Source organism: Emys orbicularis, chromosome 9 (assembly GCF_028017835.1).
Source record: "Emys orbicularis isolate rEmyOrb1 chromosome 9, rEmyOrb1.hap1, whole genome shotgun sequence".
Lineage (NCBI taxonomy): Eukaryota > Metazoa > Chordata > Testudines > Emydidae > Emys > Emys orbicularis.
Genome location: NC_088691.1, coordinates 80,009,071 through 80,030,132, shown reverse-complemented (window position 1 = coordinate 80,030,132; position 21,062 = coordinate 80,009,071). Strand labels below are relative to the sequence as shown.

At 41.0% G+C, this 21,062-nt stretch overlaps 1 protein-coding gene across 1 annotated transcript in view; it reads right to left on the bottom strand.

Moving 5' to 3' along the window:
* Positions 1-532: 532 nt before the first annotated feature.
* The window catches only part of AADAC (arylacetamide deacetylase), a 37,236-nt gene continuing 16,706 nt past the window's right edge, over positions 533-21,062 (bottom strand). Inside the window, exons 2-5 of the mRNA XM_065411131.1 lie at positions 10,257-10,479; positions 7,882-7,951; positions 2,402-2,573; positions 533-1,141 (exon numbers count right to left, since the gene is read on the bottom strand). Coding sequence (XP_065267203.1) covers positions 533-1,141; positions 2,402-2,573; positions 7,882-7,951; positions 10,257-10,479 — 1,074 coding nt within the window. The remainder of the gene's footprint in view (positions 1,142-2,401; positions 2,574-7,881; positions 7,952-10,256; positions 10,480-21,062) is intronic.

Sequence of the window (21,062 nt, the reverse complement as noted above, 5' to 3'; positions counted from 1 at the left end):
AAGTGATCCCACTGATATCCATTCAAGGGTGGGGGGAAGGACACTAAGATGGATCAGCACACATACAGGCTTATGAGGCATGGAGCATGGATTGTAATAGAGAAGTCCTGAAAGATAAAGACACTTTGGGAAGTATGATTTGCTGTGATAGGTTAGCAGCAGAACCCATAGAATAGAAAGAAAGGAAGTGGGCAGAGTGGGTAGGGGTAGTTAGGTGTAAAAGGATCTGGTGCAGGGGAACTTGTATTCTTGTGTAGAGAAATTCAAGGCTCGTAACTGATGGCAGTAAGGGCGATTGTACTTGGATTTTGTATCCCAGTGATGAAAGAGCACTTAGATTAGAGACAGCCTAAGTCACCTGCCAGAGTAGGCAAGAAGCCAACCTGAACCCAAACATTGTAGAAAAATGTATAGTTTCAGTATGGCAATTTCACATCCACAATTTTCAGCAGGGATCCTTGTCTCTCCAAATACAGTGTTTCACCCAGACCCAGTGAATAAGAGCCAAATGCATTAAATACCCTTTTTCACTTTATAAGTTTATATTTAACCACTCAATATATTTATTTGCTACTCTATGTCCTAGAGCTAAATCAGTTGGACTTGTAATAAACATTAGAGCCCCATGAATTGCATCCTCAATGTGGTCATGTATTACTTCAATTCCTACTTCCCTAAGTCGTGAGACATACATGATTCCATCATCCCTCAAGACATCATGTTGACACGTAAGGACATATGTCACAGGTAAGCCAAGTAACTTGGTATCATCAACCAAGAGTGGTGCAGCTCTTGGATCCAGAAATCCTGGATATTTTTTTCCAAGCCTGGAACTTCCATAAATGGGGCTGGCATAAACATGATCCTTTTTAAACTTTTCAGGCAGCAAATTGCTCCAGTTTACAAACCTAAACAAATGGCTTGATTCTGCAGGGACATGACTATTGGAAGCCATAGCTTCTTGAAGAGAGACATCAGTAGTAAAGTATTCACTCCAGAATCTGACCATCAATGACTTGGGCAGAATTGGCTTGTTCTCATTATCTTTATAGGAGGGCAAATCCAGATCAAGGGTCTGAAGAGCAGGGTAAAGTAAAGCTTGGATCTTAAGTTTAACTTTAACTTCAAGGTCATCTAGCAGCTGTAAAAAATTAAAATGTTTACACAATCAATTAAAGGTTTCAGTTCCCTGACAATGACTGAAGATCCTACAAGAAAGTTTACAGTATAAGCAAAATAAAACAAAATAAAACAGATTAATAAAAATCATAAGTTCATAGGAAGGTCACCCAAGACTACATTGTTGTATAAGCATATCTTGAATGATATTAACAGTTTTCCCATGTAAAGTTCTAATTAAAGAAATAGTTCCATATTATTTCTTGTGCTGAATAAAAATAATACATCTGAAAATGTTCTTCTTTAAAGGGCATTAATTAGAAGTCACGCGTGCATTTCTAACTAGTAAAAAATGCTATTTTGTAATATCCATGATTTATGAAGCACAGACTTTTGAGACTTCATTAATTATTTTGCACCACGTAAGCTTTATTCACTCTGTCTTATTAAATCTGAGGAGAGATTTAGGGCTCTAATAATTGAGCTTTCATCCATCCTTAACACATGGAGAACAAAATGAGAGTATAAGAAATGAATTCTACACCATGGTTGCTTAAATGTCATCCTAGCCTTCTCCTAGCTGTACTGACCACCATGAACTTGGAACATTTCCAAAGCAGCAACTTTACAAAATACAAATAATTTCTTCTCAGGGCAGTAACATCTTCACTTCAGTACAGAATACCTTAACTAAACAGAACAACCCGCTTACAAGGCTGTACTACACTGACCAGTTGCTAACATTTAAGCACCTTTTGCAGTAGCACTTTAATCAAAATGGACCAAATTCTGCAATTATTTTTAAAAAGTCCCCATTACATGGGGTTTCACCTGAATAAGGGTTGCATGATTTGACACTAATTATTATATTATTAAGTAGAGCTTTTTTCTGCAGGGGTATGCAGATTTGGGAGGTCCCCCCCCCATCAGCAGGTTGTGACATCAGCTGCGGCATTTATCAATTAGTGCTACAGTGTTATTAAGTGGCAGCATTAGTAAGAGCAACTAAAGTAAATCGTGCTGAGGTAGTTTGTTCCATCTGAGATACAAAAACCACATTCACCAACCTGAGAACTGATGTTTTTTATCTACCCACTTATGTGTGATTCAGTTCTCACTGACACCAGCATAAATAGAGGTGAAAAATAACTGGGAGGCATATTTTTCTTTAATGAACTGAGATATTTAAGATATTTAAATTTAAGAGATATTTTGCTAAATCACCCTGGTAAGAAAAATGAGCAGAACAAATCTCTAGACCTGTAAAATATAAACAACTTACCTGCTGTGCCACTGCTGCAGCTAAGTTACCTCCTGCACTATCTCCTGAAATACAGATCCGATTTGGGTCCACCCCATATTGCGCAAGAACACTGTTTTGTAGGAAGAACTTCACTACAGTGTACACGTCTTCAAACTGAACTGGAAAATGATACATCGGTGCTAATCTGTACCTTTGGGGGAAAAAACAAATGTATTAGTTGGACCTGGCAAAACAAACACATTTTAAAGATGCTAATTTTCATGAAAATTCACACATTATTCCAGTAGCAAAATTTTACCATTTCCACCTTTTTTTTTTTTCCCAACCTGACAGTAAAAATGTTGAAATTTATTTCTTGGGGTCATGTGTCAATTTTCATCAGAGTTAGTTGAAATGGCAATATTTTGCCAGTGGGCCTTTTCTCTCCTTCCATTCTACTGAAGATATAAACAAATCATGGTCCTGGTAGTTATTGCCCTAACATATTCAAAATTAGCAGTGAACTTCCATTGTTCTGCAATTACCCGCTGACTACAATACATACATTGATTTGTTTCACTTCTATCATGCTCTCTCTGTTCCAGGGGTTGTGATAAGAAGTACTACCAAATGTGACTGGTTTGATGTTATTGTGATTAAAGAAATTCACCCCGCATATTTTGAGAACATTCTAATGCTATGTAAATGTATTCATTGCATTGTCACTGTTCTACAGATCTGTGTAATGACAATAATTGCATACCAGCATATATCAGTGGTTACAATAATTGTGCTGCTAGAGAAAACATGGAGAAAAATCCCATCACCTCTGGGTGGTTACTGATTTAAACAAAGTTCATGAATGATGAAGCCACTACTGGGAGTTGAAGCACAACTCTGTCCCAAGCAGACAACTAGCCAAATACATAAAATACTATGAAACACTCTACTCGTCCATCACTGAAGACACCAGAAGGACAGGCTAGGTCCTGGACAGGGATGCATTATGTTCAAGTGGTTGGGTGGGGAGATTGTATTTATTTCCAGACTGGGGCCCAGAGGGCAAAAAAATAAATCAGTAAAAAAATTATTTCAGTCACTAAAATTAGCAGATGGGGCGCTGAACATACACACAGGGAACAGATTTGTGGTGTAAGAAGGCACCATTTTCCATAGTCACTGTTCAAAGTATTTTACATTTTTAAAGAAGTTTTAGAAACTAGGAGGGGGGGATGGGGGATGAATGATGCTCGTGCCATGGTGAGTCCCTGAGACAGCCTATTGATAGGATGGCTCAGAAAAGCCCTGGTGGAATGGGCTGTGTACTGAGTCTTAGTCCAGATCTAAAAAGAGGCAGTCAGCACAAACAATTCTGTGAGTGCCTGCAGCATATGTACAGTGGAAACAATAACGTAATCACCTCAAGCTGCCTGGCTGTGGCCCTTGGGGTGACAGATCACTGGCAGATACATTACTTCCTATTGCTTCCTCTAATCCTGCTCACCTGCATGCAGAAGTGTGCAAAAAGTAAAGAGCCTCCTTGCATCCTTTCCCTGGAGTGCATCCAGGGACACAGGGTAAAATGCTGTCTTATCAGAGCAGTACTGTTGCTCCCCCTACTCCTGCTCTCTTTCAAATTTAATGTCCCAGCCCTTCATTTCTTATCTGGCATATTTTAAAATAAAAATAGGGTATTTGCGGAGGAAAACGTAATCCCTTGATTGATGAACAGCCATATCACCATGGCTGACAGTTAGAGTTGGTGCCTGGGAAACCTTGATTCACAGTATAAGGCGATTAACATGAGTTCTACCAATCTAATGGAGTGCCTGTTAATTTAATGTTAGTTTTACAAGACAACGTAATTACTACAGTGGAGTCTGGTGTGCCAAGCCAATTTCCTATTGCAAAGAGGCAGGTACGGAAACAATGGCAATCCTAGAAGTAGTCTTCAATTGATTACATTATTGTGTTCTTAATACCCACTACTGCAGTTTTTTCTATAATTAGGCCACCCATGGTCATCAGTGGTTTGCTCAGCATTGCAAATGACTCTTTGATAGTGACATTTGGATGGTGATCTGAAAGTAAAATCCATGTTTGACATTTAATAATGAACTTCCTATGGGCAATCCTTTTAAAAAAGATACACAGGCCTTGGGTTCTATGGACGCATTTGTATTGTATAGCTACATAACTATCTTGAGTAATTACACATGACAGCCTAAGTCCAAAGCAGATTGTGAAGAGTTACAAAGGGATCCCACAAAACTGGGTGAGTGGGACACAAAACGGCAGATGAAATTAAATGTTGATAAATGCAAGTAATGCACATTGGAAAATATAATCCCCACTATACATATAATATGATGGAGTCTGAATTAGCTGTTACCACTCAGGAAAGAGTGGAGTCATTGTGGAAAATTGTCGGAAAACATCTGCTCAATGTGCAGAGGCAGTCAAAAAAGTGAACAGAATGTTTGGAACCATTAGGACAGGGATCAATAATAAGACAGAAAATATCATAAGGCCATTATACAAAGCCATGATACACCCACGCATTGACTACTGCATGCAGTTCTGGTAACTCCTGCTCAACAAAGATATATTAGAATTGGAAAGAATACAGAGAAGGGCAACAAAAATGATTAGGGGTATGGAACAGCTTCCATATGAGGAGTTTTAAAAGGCTGGGACTTTTCAGCTTGGAAAAAGAGGACTAAGTAGGGATATGACTGAGGTTTATAAAGTCATGAATGGTGTGGAGAAAGTGAAAGTGTTATTTACCCCTTCACATCATACAAGAACCAGGAGTCACTCAATGAAATTAATAGGCAGCAGGTTTAAAACAAAAGGAAGTACTGCTTCACACAACCAACAGTCAACCTGTGGAACTCATTGCCAGGGGATGTTGTGAAGGCCAAAAGTATAATTGGGTTAAAAAAAGAATTAGATGAGTTCATGGAGGATAGGTCCATCAATGGCTATCAGCCAAAATGGTCAGAGATGGAAACCCAAGCTCTGGGTGTCCCTAAGCTTCTGACTGTCAGATGCTGGTGTACGGGGAGACTTTGGCAAACCAGTAAAGTGCTTGAAACCACTATGGCTTATTGTTAAAAAGCAACCTAGTCAGCAAGCTGTAAATTGGCCAGTCAGCAAACTCAGCTTGACCAAGGCAGGAGGGGAAGGGGTTTTGGGGTGCCACGGAAGGGGCAGCTTGACCCCGCGTCCTTCCTGATAAGAATTATGTTGAAGTTGCTGATACATGCATTTTAAAAGAGCAGGAATGTCTATTGGGGTCTCAGAGCTGCAGACCCTGGAAAAACCCACACCTGGTTAATCAATAATCAGAAGGAACCTCTTGCTTGAAACTGCTTACTTGACAAGATTTCTTTAAAGGACATGTCATTGTATTACTAATGTATAAATAAGGGGGAAAAGCTTGAGATAGGTGGGACTCTTCGGGACTGGCCTCTCCCTCTGGATGCATCTTGTGTTCCCCCAGCAGCAGATGGGCTGCCACTGTGCCACTCGAGAGCCACACTCAGCTTTGGTAATTATCAAGGGTTGGGGGTGTTTTACTAATCTTGTTGCGGACGTGTGTAAGTGCTTGAGTCTAAGTAAAGTTTAGCTTTAAGTGAAAGCACTCTTGTGTTGTCCTGTTTGTGCCAGCCATCTATCGGTCGGACGGCCGTGTCTCCCCTGATTTATTTCCTGACACTTCCTCGCACAGAGTAAAAGTTACCAAAAGCTTTGGGTTGAAAGAACCCCGGGTAACACTGGGACTGGACAACAGGTATCACATGATAATGCTGTTCTGTTCATTCCCTCTGAAGCATCTGGCACTGGCCACTGTCTGAAGACAGGATAATGAGCTAGATGGATTGTTGATCTGATATGTCCATTCTTATGCTTTACTTACACCATTAAATATAATGGATGTGCACTGCCAGAGAGCAGGGCTGGGGTACTGCTGGGGTCAGAGCTATTACAGAGGCACAGATACCACTGGCCACTTGCAGATTTCTAGAGAGTCACATGAATACATGGGGGTTTAATCAAGTTTGGGGTGGCCACTGCAATCTTTTCTTGGGGAGGGAAACGCCATGTTCCACTCCCTTACACCAGTCTGGCCAGTGTGGTGGGGAGAGACTCAGTAAAGAGATCATGGAAACTTCCTTCCTCTGCAACTCTTCCCATGGACTTTTCTGCAGGAAGGAGTGATCTGGTGTAGGCTTTTCTACTATGCCCAACACCCTAGTAATGGAGTGCCTGTGATAAATCTCTTGCTTCAAGGATGTAGAATTCAACTATAAAAATCTGTTCCTGGTGTGAACTTGGTTAAAATGAAGAGTCGTAATTTTCTAAATAAAATCAAACTGTATATTTCAAAGTTACAAAAATGTAAAAGCTGAGATATGGAAAAAGGAGATGGCTTCCAAACTTTAGCTGATTTTTTCCCATATTGTATATGCCTCTTGAAGATGGACCCCCCATTCTTTTTAATAGACAAAGACACAACTAAATAAAATACTGAGCTAATTGAAAATCAGCTTATCTCATCATCACCCTAGGGTGGCCAGGTGCCCAGTTTTCAACCAGAATATCCAGTTGAAAAGGGAACCTGGCAGTGTCCAGTCAGTTCCACTGACTAGACACCCAAAGTCCGGTTACTGTGGGAGAGGGAAGTGGGGAGGCACTGAGTCATCACCCGTGCTAGCCCCTACTCAGTCGGGGCAGCTCCCAGCCCCGGCTCCGCAGGGGAGTCTCTCCTGATTCAAGTGGGGAGGGAAGGGTGTGCATAGGAGGGGGAAAGCAGCGAGTGACGAGGGGGAAGGGGAAAGAGGAGTGGATGGGGCGGAGCCTGGGGTGGAAGAGGCGGGGCTGGATAAGTTCCAGCACTCCTGCTTGAGTGTACAGTTTTTAAATATTACCAAGTTGGCAACCCTACCTCCCCCCTGCACATACCAATAGAATTTAATTTCACTTTGTAATGGCATTATAAAGGTGTGGATTCCATGCAAGTCTTTCCAGCTATTTGAATGAGCTGCTTTGGATCAGGCCCTCTGGAAGGAGAAGGGAAAGCATTCAGGAAGGATGCTGCTCTTTTCCTCCCTAACCCATTGCTTGGAAAGGGATCTGTGGGTCTTGGCTCTTGTCTGTTCACTTTTCTGCAGGGAAGTACGGGGCCCACTGTAAGTGAAAAATCTGACATAAAGAGAAGTGCTAACATTTATCCTAATTAGAAAATGCCTATAACTATGGGCTGGGCACATCTGGAGAAATAGGCATTAACCCTGCCCAGGACGCAGAGCAGAAGGTTAGCTACCCACCCCCCTCACAAAAGAATACCCATGCACCACCATCGGGACAGTGTTCACTATTAAAATCTTTGAAGTTTTTGTTTGCACGTAATTATTGTTAACCACATAAAACACATACCCCAACACAAATATATAGCAAACAAAGGGTCATTTATCCCAACCCCTAGTTCAGTCTAGAAACAGAATCGCTCTTACTCGACTGATATGACAACAGCATTTAGTTTGTTTGCAGTCCATCTTGACAGGAGGTCATAGGGTTCCATGGCTGAAATGAAATAAGTCACTTAAAGCATATTTGATTGCACTTATAAACAAATACGTAAACAGCTCCACATTTCTCTTGGCAAAAGTCCTCTGGTCCCTTTCCAAAATCTTCACAGTTCAGTGCCTTCACAGCAATGCAATTCAACTGTTGTACATACAACTTTATCGAGAAGCACAAAGTAAACAAATGATTCAACTGGTGCTTGAACACTATCCAAGAAGACACCCATGAAAGAGCAGTGCATTATTTAAACTCATGAAAGCTTGGATTTTATGACAGACAAAAAAAGAATGAAAATTACACCAAGGAGGAGAAGATTTATCTCTCATCATATGCGTGCAACCATGCTGAAATTAAAGGGGTTGCATGTGTGTGAGAGAAGAGAAATTTGTCTCAGTCTCTGGCAGACTAGCAACCATCTTCCCTAGTACATAGGGAGCAATGCAATGTGAGCTATTTAGTGATCATTAGGAATTTAAGCCATAGATGCTTTTGTTTGTGATACCAGTCTGGCTGCTCATCCTAAAATGGTAATTTATAATCATTTATTACAGTCATTAAAGTACATTAAGAAGAAGCAGAGAATGTTTGCGACGAGGGAAAACATGACTGGGTGTGAGTGTGAGGGACAAGAGAAATCATTCCAATTAAATAATACTAGCAAAAGCATAGCACAAAAAATCAAAACATTTTAAAATGCCTTGTTGGAAGTAATGTGGAAGAAGACTAAGCAAAAACAAGCAGGGAGATAGTCTCTATAGCAAACTGAAACAAAAGAGATCTACTTTTCCTTCTTCCAGGAGAATGCACAGCATCAGAAATGCCGACCTGATAGGAAAAGCTTTCCCTAAATGGAAGAGACCCTTTTAAATTACACGTGGTTTGAATTTATTTATACAACATAGCACCCCAGGGGAACCATGTCATACATGGAGAAATATAATTAATGCAGTGGTACCTGAAGAAGCAAGTTCAGTTACAACGTCTTTTCTCTTTTTTTTCTTTTTTTTTTTGGTAACACATTTTCCCTGCCAGTGAAAACGCAAGACAGACAGGGCTCTTGCTCTAATTTCTGAAAATGATCTCCTAATCCAGGCCTTTCTTAGAGGCACAGTACTAAAATCACCCTCAGTGGTGAAAGAAATGTAACATATAAGTTAATGCATAACTCTGCCTTCTCGTGAGGAAAAGGGGACCCTCCACTATATACACTATACATTGACTTGTTAGGAATGCTTCCTAATTCTGGCATTCTGAATACGTACCTTCTAACAGAAGATGTAGAGTAACCATAAGAAGGGCCTAACAACCTCTGCATTGCACCATTTGATTTCTTTCCATTTTCTCTCTATGGTCATTCTTAAAAGGCATGGGGAATCTAAGGATCTGGGCCAATCAAAATACACTTTAGGTGGCAAAAGATACCAGGCTGCCCCCTAGGTTATCAGAGAGAGACTGATGGTTGCTTTCCCTCTCCTCCTGTGGAGACAGCAGAATCATGTGGAGAACAGGGCCGGCTCCAGGCACCAGCTTAACAAGCAGGTGCTTGGGGCGGCCAAGGGAGAGGGACGGCACCTGCGGCAATTCGGGGGCGGCAGGTCCCTCACTCCCTCTAGGAGCGAAGGACCTGCCGCTGAACTGCCGCCGCCGATCGCAGCTTTTTTTTTTTTTTCCAATTGCCGCCGCCGATCCTCTCTACCTCCCATTCCTTTCCCCTGGGTTGTCTCTGCACTTTCCCCTGTGAGATGCTGATGACTCCAGGACACTTCTCTCCCCTGCACTCAGCCCATTCTCATGAACACCCACCCATCACTCACACTTAACCCAAGAGAAACTCAGTCCCTCCCTTGTGATGGACACTTCTCCCTCCCCATGAGGCTCCACCATGAGCACTGTCCTATCTGTGGGTCAGCCTTTCACAGGGATTTCCTCCTCTGGGAGGCACCTGACTTCCCCATTTAGATGCTCTTCTCCCTTATGAGGGGCCTGGCCATTCCCGTTCTTGCTCCTTTCTCCTGTTTTTGTTAGTGTAACAAATCCATGTGCTGCAGATAACATTTACGTGCTCACATACACAGGAATTTGGAACTAGAACCTTTATTCTTCTCCTCAAAAGACACTGACCTGTGTCACCTGAGCTACAAAAGAGCTTTCGCAACTGTGATTAGTAGCAGGTCCCTTATCTGTTTTGTGGGCCAGTGACTAGAAAGCAATATTGTATACAAAAAACTAACACCTTACAACAGTTAGTGAGACCTTTTGTACAAGACTCTAGTTAGTGAAAAGAAGAGGCCCTTGTATTTACCTGAGCCTCCTACACACCAGCCTCCACCGTGAATATAAATCACTGCCCTTTTCAGCCCACTGGATTGCTTCCTGGGTATGTACAAACGGGCTGGAACATTGTTAAATTTTGTGTCAGTGACGGTCACATTTTCATCTGATATTGGTGCAGTGTACTCAATACTTGTGATCATCATCAGAACTTCCATGTAGTGCATCAGACCCAGCCACTCAGCAAACTCAGCCTAAGGTCAAAGGAAATGAAAACAAAGTAAGTTTTAACATCAGTACATCAATTATAGACTGAATCCTACCTGTACAGTACATACTATGTACAATAAGGGCCGTCCTTTGCTTTATTTAAGTCAATAGGAGTTTTGCCATTAATACTTCTCCCACTGAACTCATGCTGTAAACTAGTGGTTGCCAACTTTTCTGGGCAACTGTATCAGTTTGCTATACTAGGAGCCAAGGTGTACCACCCACTGCCCACTATTTCCCCATCTCTTTTGTGTGTTCTCATCTGTAATGGAACTTAGGCTCTTCCAAAACCCAGCCTCATAACTGAATGGAAGGTGGGCAGAGGGAGAACTCCAGCACCCAGCGCACAAGCATTAAGATAGAGAGCAGGAGCTGGACTTCTAGGGTGAAGGGGGTGTGGCTAGAATGCTGGTGTGCTCTGTTGCAGCCCCGAAACAAAGCAACGATCTGAGTTGATCTAGGAACTGGACTGATGTCTGGTATTCATTTGTGCCCTTTTGAGACCCCCCCAGGATCAGAACCTACTCCCAAAACATGGAAGGACAAGTACTGTTAGGCACTGGCTGGAAATCACTGTCCTAAGAATTAGATAATTAAAAACAACAACAACAAAACCAATACACATACACCTACCAAAGCCGCCTCTCTGTTTTGAAATATTGATTTTAACGGTTTGTCTTTTCATGGTGTCTTGTAATAGCAAAAATGATGTACAATAAACTGAACTCAAATCTTTCATCTGAATCTTAATTAGCATGGGACGTTCTACACCAGGGGTAGGCAACCTGGCACGCGTGCCAAAGGTGGCACACAAGCTGATTTTCAGTGGTACTCACACTGCCGGGGTCCTGGCCACCGGTCCGGGGGGCTCTGCATTTTAATTTAATTTTAAATTAAGCTTCTTAAACATTTAAAAAACCTTATTTACTTTACGTACAACAATAGTTTAGTTATATATTAAAGACTTATAGAAAGAGACCTTCTAAAAACGTTAAAATGTATTACTGGCACGCGAAACCTTAAATTAGAGTGAATAAATGAAGACTCGGCAAACCACTTCTGAAAGGTTGCTGACCCCTGTTCTACACTATCAGTTATTAAGGCGAACTCTTTACTGATTTCATTGTAGTTCTGCTTAAAACTGATGGTACAATATGGTCCTGCATATTTATTTTATTTTGTCTACATGTATTACATGTTTTATACCTTCATTTCTGTAGAAATACATAGAAACAAATACAAAACCACCACATGAATCAATCAATACAAAAACAAACAAATTACAAGTGAGATAAGCCTTATATGCCAACAGGATAAGAGGGAAGATGTGGCCAATGGAAGTCTTTGATCCTTCCTGAGGGATCAGCAGGAAATGTATAGGGAGACTTTTGGTGGCTCTCCTCTCCACTCCCAAAAGGAATAGGAATTTCAAATGAAGCCACATCTTCTCTGACAGGAGAAGAAATTCCCTCTGGGTTGGAGAGACAATGAGGATAGTTCACGCAATCTCTTCATCAAAAGTATCCCTTCCTTATTAATACATACAGTATTCTGCAGCAATAGTCATAAGGTAGCTGCTGCCTTTGGATTTTACCTGTGTGGGAACATTACATGCTTTGTAGATTCATATTAGGGGAGGGGGAACTCTACCGCTGTTATTAGGAATGCAGATGAACAAAAACAGAAGATCCAGTAGATAACCTTTCACTACCAGCATTCCACACTGCCTGAAACATACCAGCCCGCATTATTTCTCCCTCCAAACATTCTGTAAATAGATTTTAACAAGCTCTTGGAAGCTTATCTGTTAGGACAGTTTCAACCCCCAGGAGTGTTTAAAATGAAATTCCCCACCATAAATCTCTCTGACTTACTTAACTGCCCAGAACCAGCCCTGTCTGTTTTATTACATACAAACACAAAAACGTTATAGACAATGACACAGCAAAAGAGTAACTTAACAATACAAACCAAACAGAACTGGCATTGGACATAAAAATATCCATAGCTTCCAGATATCTGAGAGCAGGCAACATACAGTATGCTATTATGGTCTTGGTTTTGGGGGGGAGAGGGAAGGGTTGGGTTTTTTTTTAATGGTACAGCTGACAGCGGCCAGCAATTGACTTCATCCTCCACTGATTATAAGGATCTAATAATTAGAAACTATATCCACCTTGCTTAAAGTCAAACTGCTAATTAATGGAATCTGTGCCACTGGGGCCCTCAGGAGTAATGGGAGTACTCACTGCTCTTGCTGCAGGGGGCTGCCCTTGAGGTTCCATCGCAGGAGCAAGTAGAAGACCAGGATATATTGCAGTAATAAACTAGTTGATCACAACAGTCTTAAAATCTATGAAGCTTTTTGGTTAATTGGTTAACAACAAATCAATAACTGTCAAATGTTTGAAATAGTCTCTGTTCCCAACAACTGGAGGAAATTAAGAATGAAGAACTTCATGATGGTGAATATGCCTCTGGTTTGGTGGGTACCAACATGTGCCAAGTGGGAGGGCACATTGTTTGTGACTGGGAAAAGCAGGGAGGCAGGATGCTCCAGTGCTTAGGGCACTACCCTAGGACTCCGGAGTCCCAAGTTTCACTTCTTGCTCCACCAGTCTTCTTGTGATGCTTAGCATCTCTGTGCCTCAGTTCCCAGTGTGTGAAAAGAGGAATAAAGAAGTTCCCTACCTCCCCAGGGTATTGTGAGGATAAATACATTAGACTGTGAGGAGTTCAGATATTACAGTATTGGGAGCCATGTAATTACGCTCTCCTTGTTACCAGACACCACTGAAGCTTCTCTGTATAGATGTTCTCCTACACAGGTGGAGGTAGGGAGAGTGGCAACATGCTAGAAGAGACACTTGGGGTCTTGTAGGAATGTCTTGTTAAAATTCTGCCACCAAGTCAAGGGAAAGTTGGGCTAATTTCACTACTTCTGCTGTCATTCACCCCCTCTCTGGGGGTTCCCACAAAATGTCCATAGTACAATCACTGTGGCATAGAGAGGTGCTGAGGAGCAGTCTGCCTTCACAGTGTACTTCCTGTGAGTTTGGGTGGCTTTCCAGTTGGAACACATCTACTGAGAATATACAGAGCTATTCCTCATGGTCTTGGAAACACAGATATGATGGACTAAAGTTTACTCCTAACTAGGAAAACAAAGATTTCATTGCATGAAAAATTGGGAGGTTTCTTTTGTTTTTGTTTTGGTGCAGAACAAAACTGTCTGTGTGAGACACATACATTCAAGTCCTTGCTCCAAATGAGGCAGAACAGGGACTTGACACTGTCTCTTCCACATTTCATGTGAACACCCTTACCACTGGGTTATTGGGTATCTAGGGGTCACTCTCTCTCCTTCCTGTTTTGACCAGAAATTACATCCTGGATCTGAGCAACCTTCCCAACTTTTTTTTTTTTTTTTTTGCCAAAACCTTTCGATTTTCACAAAAAGTTTTGGTTTTCACAAATTGGCATTTGTCAATAAAATGTTTTATCTGAAAACACTCTCTTCATTTTGGTGCAAGGATAGTTAAACCCAGTAGGTGAACTATATGCTCCAGCCTTTTCAGCACACACCACCTTTCTCATTGCTTTGAAGATCTGTGGGTATCTAGTTATGGGATTGGTGTATGTCCTCTCTCAATCTTTGACAAATTATTTCTACCACATTCAGTTAAATGGCTTCAAAAGCCAGAAGGATTTTGGAGACAAAACCTTTGAGGAAGAACAACCCTCAGAAAAGTGTACACAGTACTATGCATGCCCTTGCTGTTCTTTAGATGTTATATCGAATCTTCTGAAAGAGGCGACTGAATCCATCTATGAAATGCAAATTTAGGTCACAGCATTCTTGCTGCTAGTTCGAAGAGTTAAAGTACGTGTATAGTAATGTTTCTAGAACATTTGAAAAGTCTTTAGAAGTTGATTTTAGAAATATATATATTGTTAGTACTGCAAAGAATTATATGATTCTTCACTGTTTCCCTATGTAACTCCTGTAAGGTAACCAACAACATATTTCAGTTCCTCATAGTGTTCTGCCCACACCAATATTAAGCATAACTACTGTTTAAAGCCTGCCTTTTAGAACTCGAAATAGCCCAGTTCAGCATGTAGGCTTATCTACTTTTGTATTCATTTATAACTTCAGTTGCATGCTAGCCAGCCGATCTTAGGCAAGCACTAAAATAGCAGAGTAATGATATATACATAACAAACAACATTGATATTTTATGAAATACCTTTACTTGGCTTATTGAAGTTGTTCTGGGGAGGCAAAAATTGGTTTCCATATCAGAGGGTCTCAATATATTTGAATATGACAGAATGGCCTTATTACAGTGGAAGGCATATTATAAATGACTCCACTGGTCTGCACATGGAGAGATCAAACAATCTCATTAGCTTTTCAGTCTAGAGTTTTGCAGGGCCTGCTGTTCAGTACCTATCTGTGACCATTAGCTGTAGTTGGAAAAACATTAACATTTTCCAAATAATCCCTGATTATTTCAGAGATTGTCACCATTTAGGGGCAGTTGTCTATGTGACTGATTTAATATTTGGTACTCAAAATCAAAATAGCAGAAGAATTAGGAACCCAGGAATTGCCATATTGGATCAGACTCAAGGTCCATCTAGTCCAATATCCTGTCTCTGACCATAGCCAGCACTCAGATGCTTCAGAAGAAGTTGCAAGGAAACCTCACATTAGGTAGAGGTGGGATAATGAGAGACCACATTGCGGTCCTCTTAATCCCTTACAGTTAGAAAAGGACTTAAACCCTGAAGCGTAAAGTTTTATACCTCTTCCAAAATTTAGGCTACCATTTACTACTATAACACTGGATATGCTTGTTATTGGTATACACATCCAACCTTTCTCTGAATCTTGCTAAGGTTTTGCCCTCAGTGACATCTGCTGGCAATGAGTTCTACAGTCTAATTTCATGTAGTGTGAAAAGATTGGTTTTGAACCCTTTAGCTTCCTTGAATTTCACCTTATTTTAATGTTGCGAGAGAGGAAGAACAAAAGCTACCAATGTTTCTTCTCAAGATCATTAGAGACTTTTATTATGTCCGTTCTTGTTTGTTCGTTTCATTTCGAAGTTAAACAATCCCAATCTTTTCCATTTCTGTTCATAGGAGAGTTTTTCCCATGCCCATAATCATTTTTGTTGCCCTTTTCTGAATCCCCTCTATTCTGCAATCTCCTTTTTGAAATGGGTGACCAGTACTGCATGACATATTCTGGATGAAGCCACACTGTTGATGTATAGATTTACTTTTCTAGAACTGTTTACTTATGTAGATATTGGGTAAAAACTCTGGTGTAACTCCATTGACCCCTACTGAATGTCACCCACTGTCTCCTTTGAAATCATATACAGAGGTTTGGGCCAACTTTTTTCTTCTTTTTGTTTTGCAGAATGCTAAGAACCGTTGTTATTGCTATCAGTATATAGGCTGCCTGCAAAAATGATGCACCTCTGTGGATTATAATTCTTTGCTCCTGAGGGAAGGCTATGTTACCTTCCATTTCTCCTTTCCATCTGCAGCAACAGTCTTCCACAGCTCTAGTTACACTCACATTGTGCATGGAGCTGATTGTAAAAGCAAAAGGGAAAAGGACAGGAGTTTGGGTCAAATTCTGTTGCAACCAACTGATCTTTTTTAAAGCTTTGAATAATGCAGCTACTCTTTCCTGTTTTGTTTGCCTGAACTGAGCATTAAAAACAATTTTAACCTGTACATAATCCAGATAATGAAGAGATTATATGCCAGGACATGTATGTCATGAGGCTGTCTCTGTTTCAGCATTCTACTTCTGCCTCACCAGTCATGTGTTACACACGTGAATTTTTCTCCCCAGTCCTGCAGAGAACCACTGACTGAACTCTACCTGTGGTGCTGATTCAATGATGCCTATAGTGTAATGCTCTCTTTGCCTGATTTAAGTAGTCTGCCAACCACAGGGCATGAATAATAAGATCCGAAACATCTCTAATATAACATTAGTGCCCCTGTGTGCCCTTTCCCCATTATTTTTTACTTTTCCAATTCTGTCCGGGATAATGAATGCACCAACTACTTAGTATTCTATTCCATTCCTCAGAAGGATAAGATAACTTACTTTCCATTGTTATAAGCCAGTTCAGTAGATTTTGATAGAAATACCTAGATACCAGGGTTATTCCTTATTCTGCTGAAAAGTGCCAGCAGAACTGCCATCCCAGATGGACAGAGGGATTGAAATTTACCCAGTTCATCTAAAGCTTGGGATTGATAAGGGTGTAACAGCGCTGGTGTAACAGTTGGGGAAAGGCCATGGTCATGATGTTTCCCTTTCTCTGCCATACCACATGAATATAAATGTTAACATTCTGAATTTTCTGTAGTAGCTCAGTTATGTCACACGTCTTTTGAAAAAACAAACAGGTTTCTCCAGCTGAAGTGGTTAGTGGTAAGCACAGGCTATTTCACATTCTTTGCTCACCACCAGTCTAACATCTCAGTTCAGAAGCCAGGGATTTCACAAATAATAATTGTCAAAGTATTTATGTCAGTCACAGCAATAGCATTCCTATTTACTCTTCATTGCGTTGGACACACAGATCCTACAACTAATTTCTCCAAAATCAAACATTCAGGTAAAGTAGATGTAAAGTTTCCTCAGTGCTGTTTCTGAATGCATCAGTGTAAACAGAGAGGATATAAGCTTAAAAAAAATCTGCCTTGTGTTTTCTCTGGCTTGTTTCTTCTTCCACTTGCTTTTTCTCCCTACCCCGCTTCCAGTGGAACTCTGGGTTTTAAAAATATTGAAACCTAGTTCTTATGTTGCTTTACAATGTTTAGCAAGAACATGATGAGATTATGAGACATGAGCAATGGAATAACAGAGCAATGCCACAGTGGTTGGCAAGCAAATCAAGGATTCAGCTTCTGAAATTAAAACCAGACTCTTAGAATTAGACACTATCTAACTGTTATCATACAAGGCTTATCACAAGTGATTCTGGGGGGCTGAGGGAGAGACATTGGGCCATATTCTGATGTCACTTATGTGGAGTGATTATTATACTGTCTCCATATCATGTGCTAGCTCCCTGAAATTTTGGCAATGAGTTATTGGTATTTTCTTTCAGCTGAAGGAACCACATATAGTCTGGACCATAAAGTGAGTATTATTCATGATTTGTGGGCATTACAGTGTAGTTCTAATTGCCACTGAGACAGCTAACAATAACTTTGTTGTAATCATGGTCTGGCACATGCCAGTAGCAGAATTTGCAGTTTATTGTGAAAGTTTAATATATGATCTGGAAAGCAGAACTCATGCTAAGAATTATATATTGGTCCCCTTCCTCCATCTCGTTTTCATTGACCCAGGGGTGGTGGCCATGCAGCTGTGTGAACAGAAATGCAGTTTGCCGGTACTTTTCCTTATTCTCTTTCACTTTGTTCTCTTCTTCCCCTTATTGGATTTATATTTTAATAACTGACTATCCTTTTGTGTAAGGTAGCACCCTCTACCTTATATCATTTAGTCTATGTAATCTGGATCAGAGTTCCCATATTATGAGAAACGCCCACAAGAAGGGGCTGGAGAAGAGAAGGAACTCCATGAGTTTCCTACTGCAAATGTTACTTGCATCATCATCATCATCTTAGGTGGGTAGGTGGGCTACAATTTTGGAGACCATGAACCCTCCTGGCCCTCTGCATCTCCTGAAAAAGGAACTGCCTCCCATGAGCTGTTCCACAGGAATGACTAGTGCTTCATTGACCTTGGCCCCAAGGGAAGTTTGGTATCAACAACAGCAGCATAGTTCTAGTATTAGTAAAACTTGACACCAATTACTGATACCTGAGTAACCTGTGAGTAGGTAACAGGCCACATTCAGAAGTGACATACGGAAGTTGGGGGTAAGCAATAAAATAGTGTCATTTATACTAACTTGGATGTGCAAAATGAGTAACTTACATGCAAAGGGGACTGAAGAGAAGTGTCACAGAAAAAGCATCTCTCTCCCCGATGCTGTTATTCCTTCAGGTAGTTACTTTTCCTGCTAAACAGCAACTTCCACATCCTCAATATGTAAGTTACTCATTTTACACATGCACAAAATGCCAGATCTGTGCAAGTGACACTTTTGCCATTTACATATTTTACAATCAATTTACACCACACATGCAACTTTTGCACCACTATTTAACTCACTGCTGAATTTAGCCCATCAAGCCAGAGTTTGATCTCAATTACACCAACATAAATCCATGAAGCTTCACTGATGTTTGTGGAGCTATTTTAGATTCACATTTTAATGTTACTAAATACACCCAAGGATCCGCCATCATGTATTTTGATTTAATAGTAAGATATAGTTTTCAATAATTGGATGGGTTTAATCCAAATAATTTAACAAAGCTCAGGAGAATGTGTTGAAGAAAGCAATACTGTGTTGGCAGATGGATTGGATAAGATCACATAACAGGTCTTTTCTGTCTTTAATTTCTAGGATTCTGCCAGAGGTAAAATACATACAAGGAGGTACCTTTGTTGGATTTTCAATAAACTCACTTAATTTTCAAAAGAATGTTCTCCAGTGACACCTTTTTTAAAAGGTAAGAGTTTATTTGGTACTATATTAAACCCCAGAACTATAAAGAATTAGTTAAAATACAGAATTGAGGCCGATGGGGAAAGCTGTATTAGAAATGCAAGGCCTTGTTGTGAATTGCTTTTAGAGTAGAATTCAAGAAGATCACATGTTTCTCAGGTTACAGTCAGTTTATTTTTAAATCTGCCCACAGAGTTCATGTTTAAGAGCCCTTTGCTTCATTCCCCTGGAGCAAATAATATTAAAATGTATTAAAAACACCAGAAAAGTAGCAGAGGAGAAATAGTGGCTCCTTAACTTCATACTCCTTCACTCACTGTGACCCACAGAAGCACGCCTATGCCAACCAACTCTGTACTGCAGGGCCTCTGCAGGGTTTCAGAGAAAGGTCTGAGCAGAAACTTGTCAATGGTCTCTTTGTGGCATTTTCCCCCTCTCTGAAGCTTATGCTGGCCCCTAGGCATCTGCTATTCTCTCAAGATGGGTAGTTGAACATGCCAATGAAGTAGAGGCAGTGAGTACATTTCCTCTGAGGGAGCTACACTGCCAGAAATTATGAGGAGGTTGAGCAAATCAACAGAACAGCTGGTACTCTGCAGGTTTCCAGCTTCCTTTTCCATTTGGTCCAGAGGATCTGCAGGATTAAGAGGCTAAACCCTCTCTCTCTCTCTCCCATCCTCAAATCTCTCCCATTGTTGGGAGCATGCATCAGTATCTCCGCAAGGTGAGCCAAATGGAGTTTCTGGGGCTCTCTCTTCTCCCGTGGGTTCTATCACCAGGGAGAGGGTAGTGTGTGCCTTTACATTTTACCTCCCTGTACTAGAGCCTAAAGAGTGATGGATCCAAAACAAATCCTCAAATGCAGCTTACCAAAACGTGCATGCTATATTCTTATCACTATCTGAGGATGTTTAAACCTAACTGAAGTTTCAAACAAAAGTCCCCACAACTCAAGTATCAGCTTTGAGAGTTCTCTAATGGCTGAAACCAGTTAAATGTATTAACTCCATTTAATTGAAATTAATACCTTAATTTCTTGAGTAAACTTCAAAAATGTGTTTCAGTTAAATTTCTCCTTGGCAAAGGTATAGGTCTGAAGTGTCATTTCTTAAATGTATTCAGATTTGCAGTTGAATATATTGCAGTAAAAGCTATATCAGAAAGGACCACAGATTCGACTAGTGCATTTAAAAACCAAACCGTGGATATACTTTCACAGTTGCAACACAGAAAATATGGAGCTTATTAGTAACAAAGATGTTATATAAATTCATGCATAGCCCAGAATCTTTTGCATAAAACAGGTGTCAGCTTTTTTTAAAAAGATAACCAAACAGCAGACACTGCTTCTATTTTTCACACCCAGAAGATTGAGGGCATGTCTACACTGACAAAGTTACAGCGCCAGAAGTTACAGCATCGCTCAGAGAGCACAGAAGGGAAACCACGGTTCTGTGTTCACACTGTCAGCTGCCTGCGCAATTGCGTGTTCACACTTGCAGCAGTATTTGGAGCGGTGCACTCTGGGCAGCTATCCCACAGAGCACCTCTTTCTCTTCTGCCGTTAAGACTTGTGGGAAGGCCGGGGGCGGTCACGGGGCATCCTGGGTCCTGTCCCAATGCACCGTGATGCATTGCTTGGCATCCCATCAATGCCTGTGCTTCCGTCCACATTTGGCGCCATCTTTCAACGGTTTGTGTATTGTGTGCCCTACCTCTTTTGGGCAGCAGGATGGATCCTGAACTGCTGCTCTCTCTGACCACCATGGCACGAGTGGCAGTGGAGTTATTCCTTAAACTACAAAGGCAAGAGGAGTGCGCATTGATCTCGCCACACGTAGTACAACACTAGATTGCTTGTGGCATTCACGGAGGTGCTGACCACAGTGGAACACTGCTTATGGGCTCAGGAAACAAGCACTGAGTGGTGGGATCACATC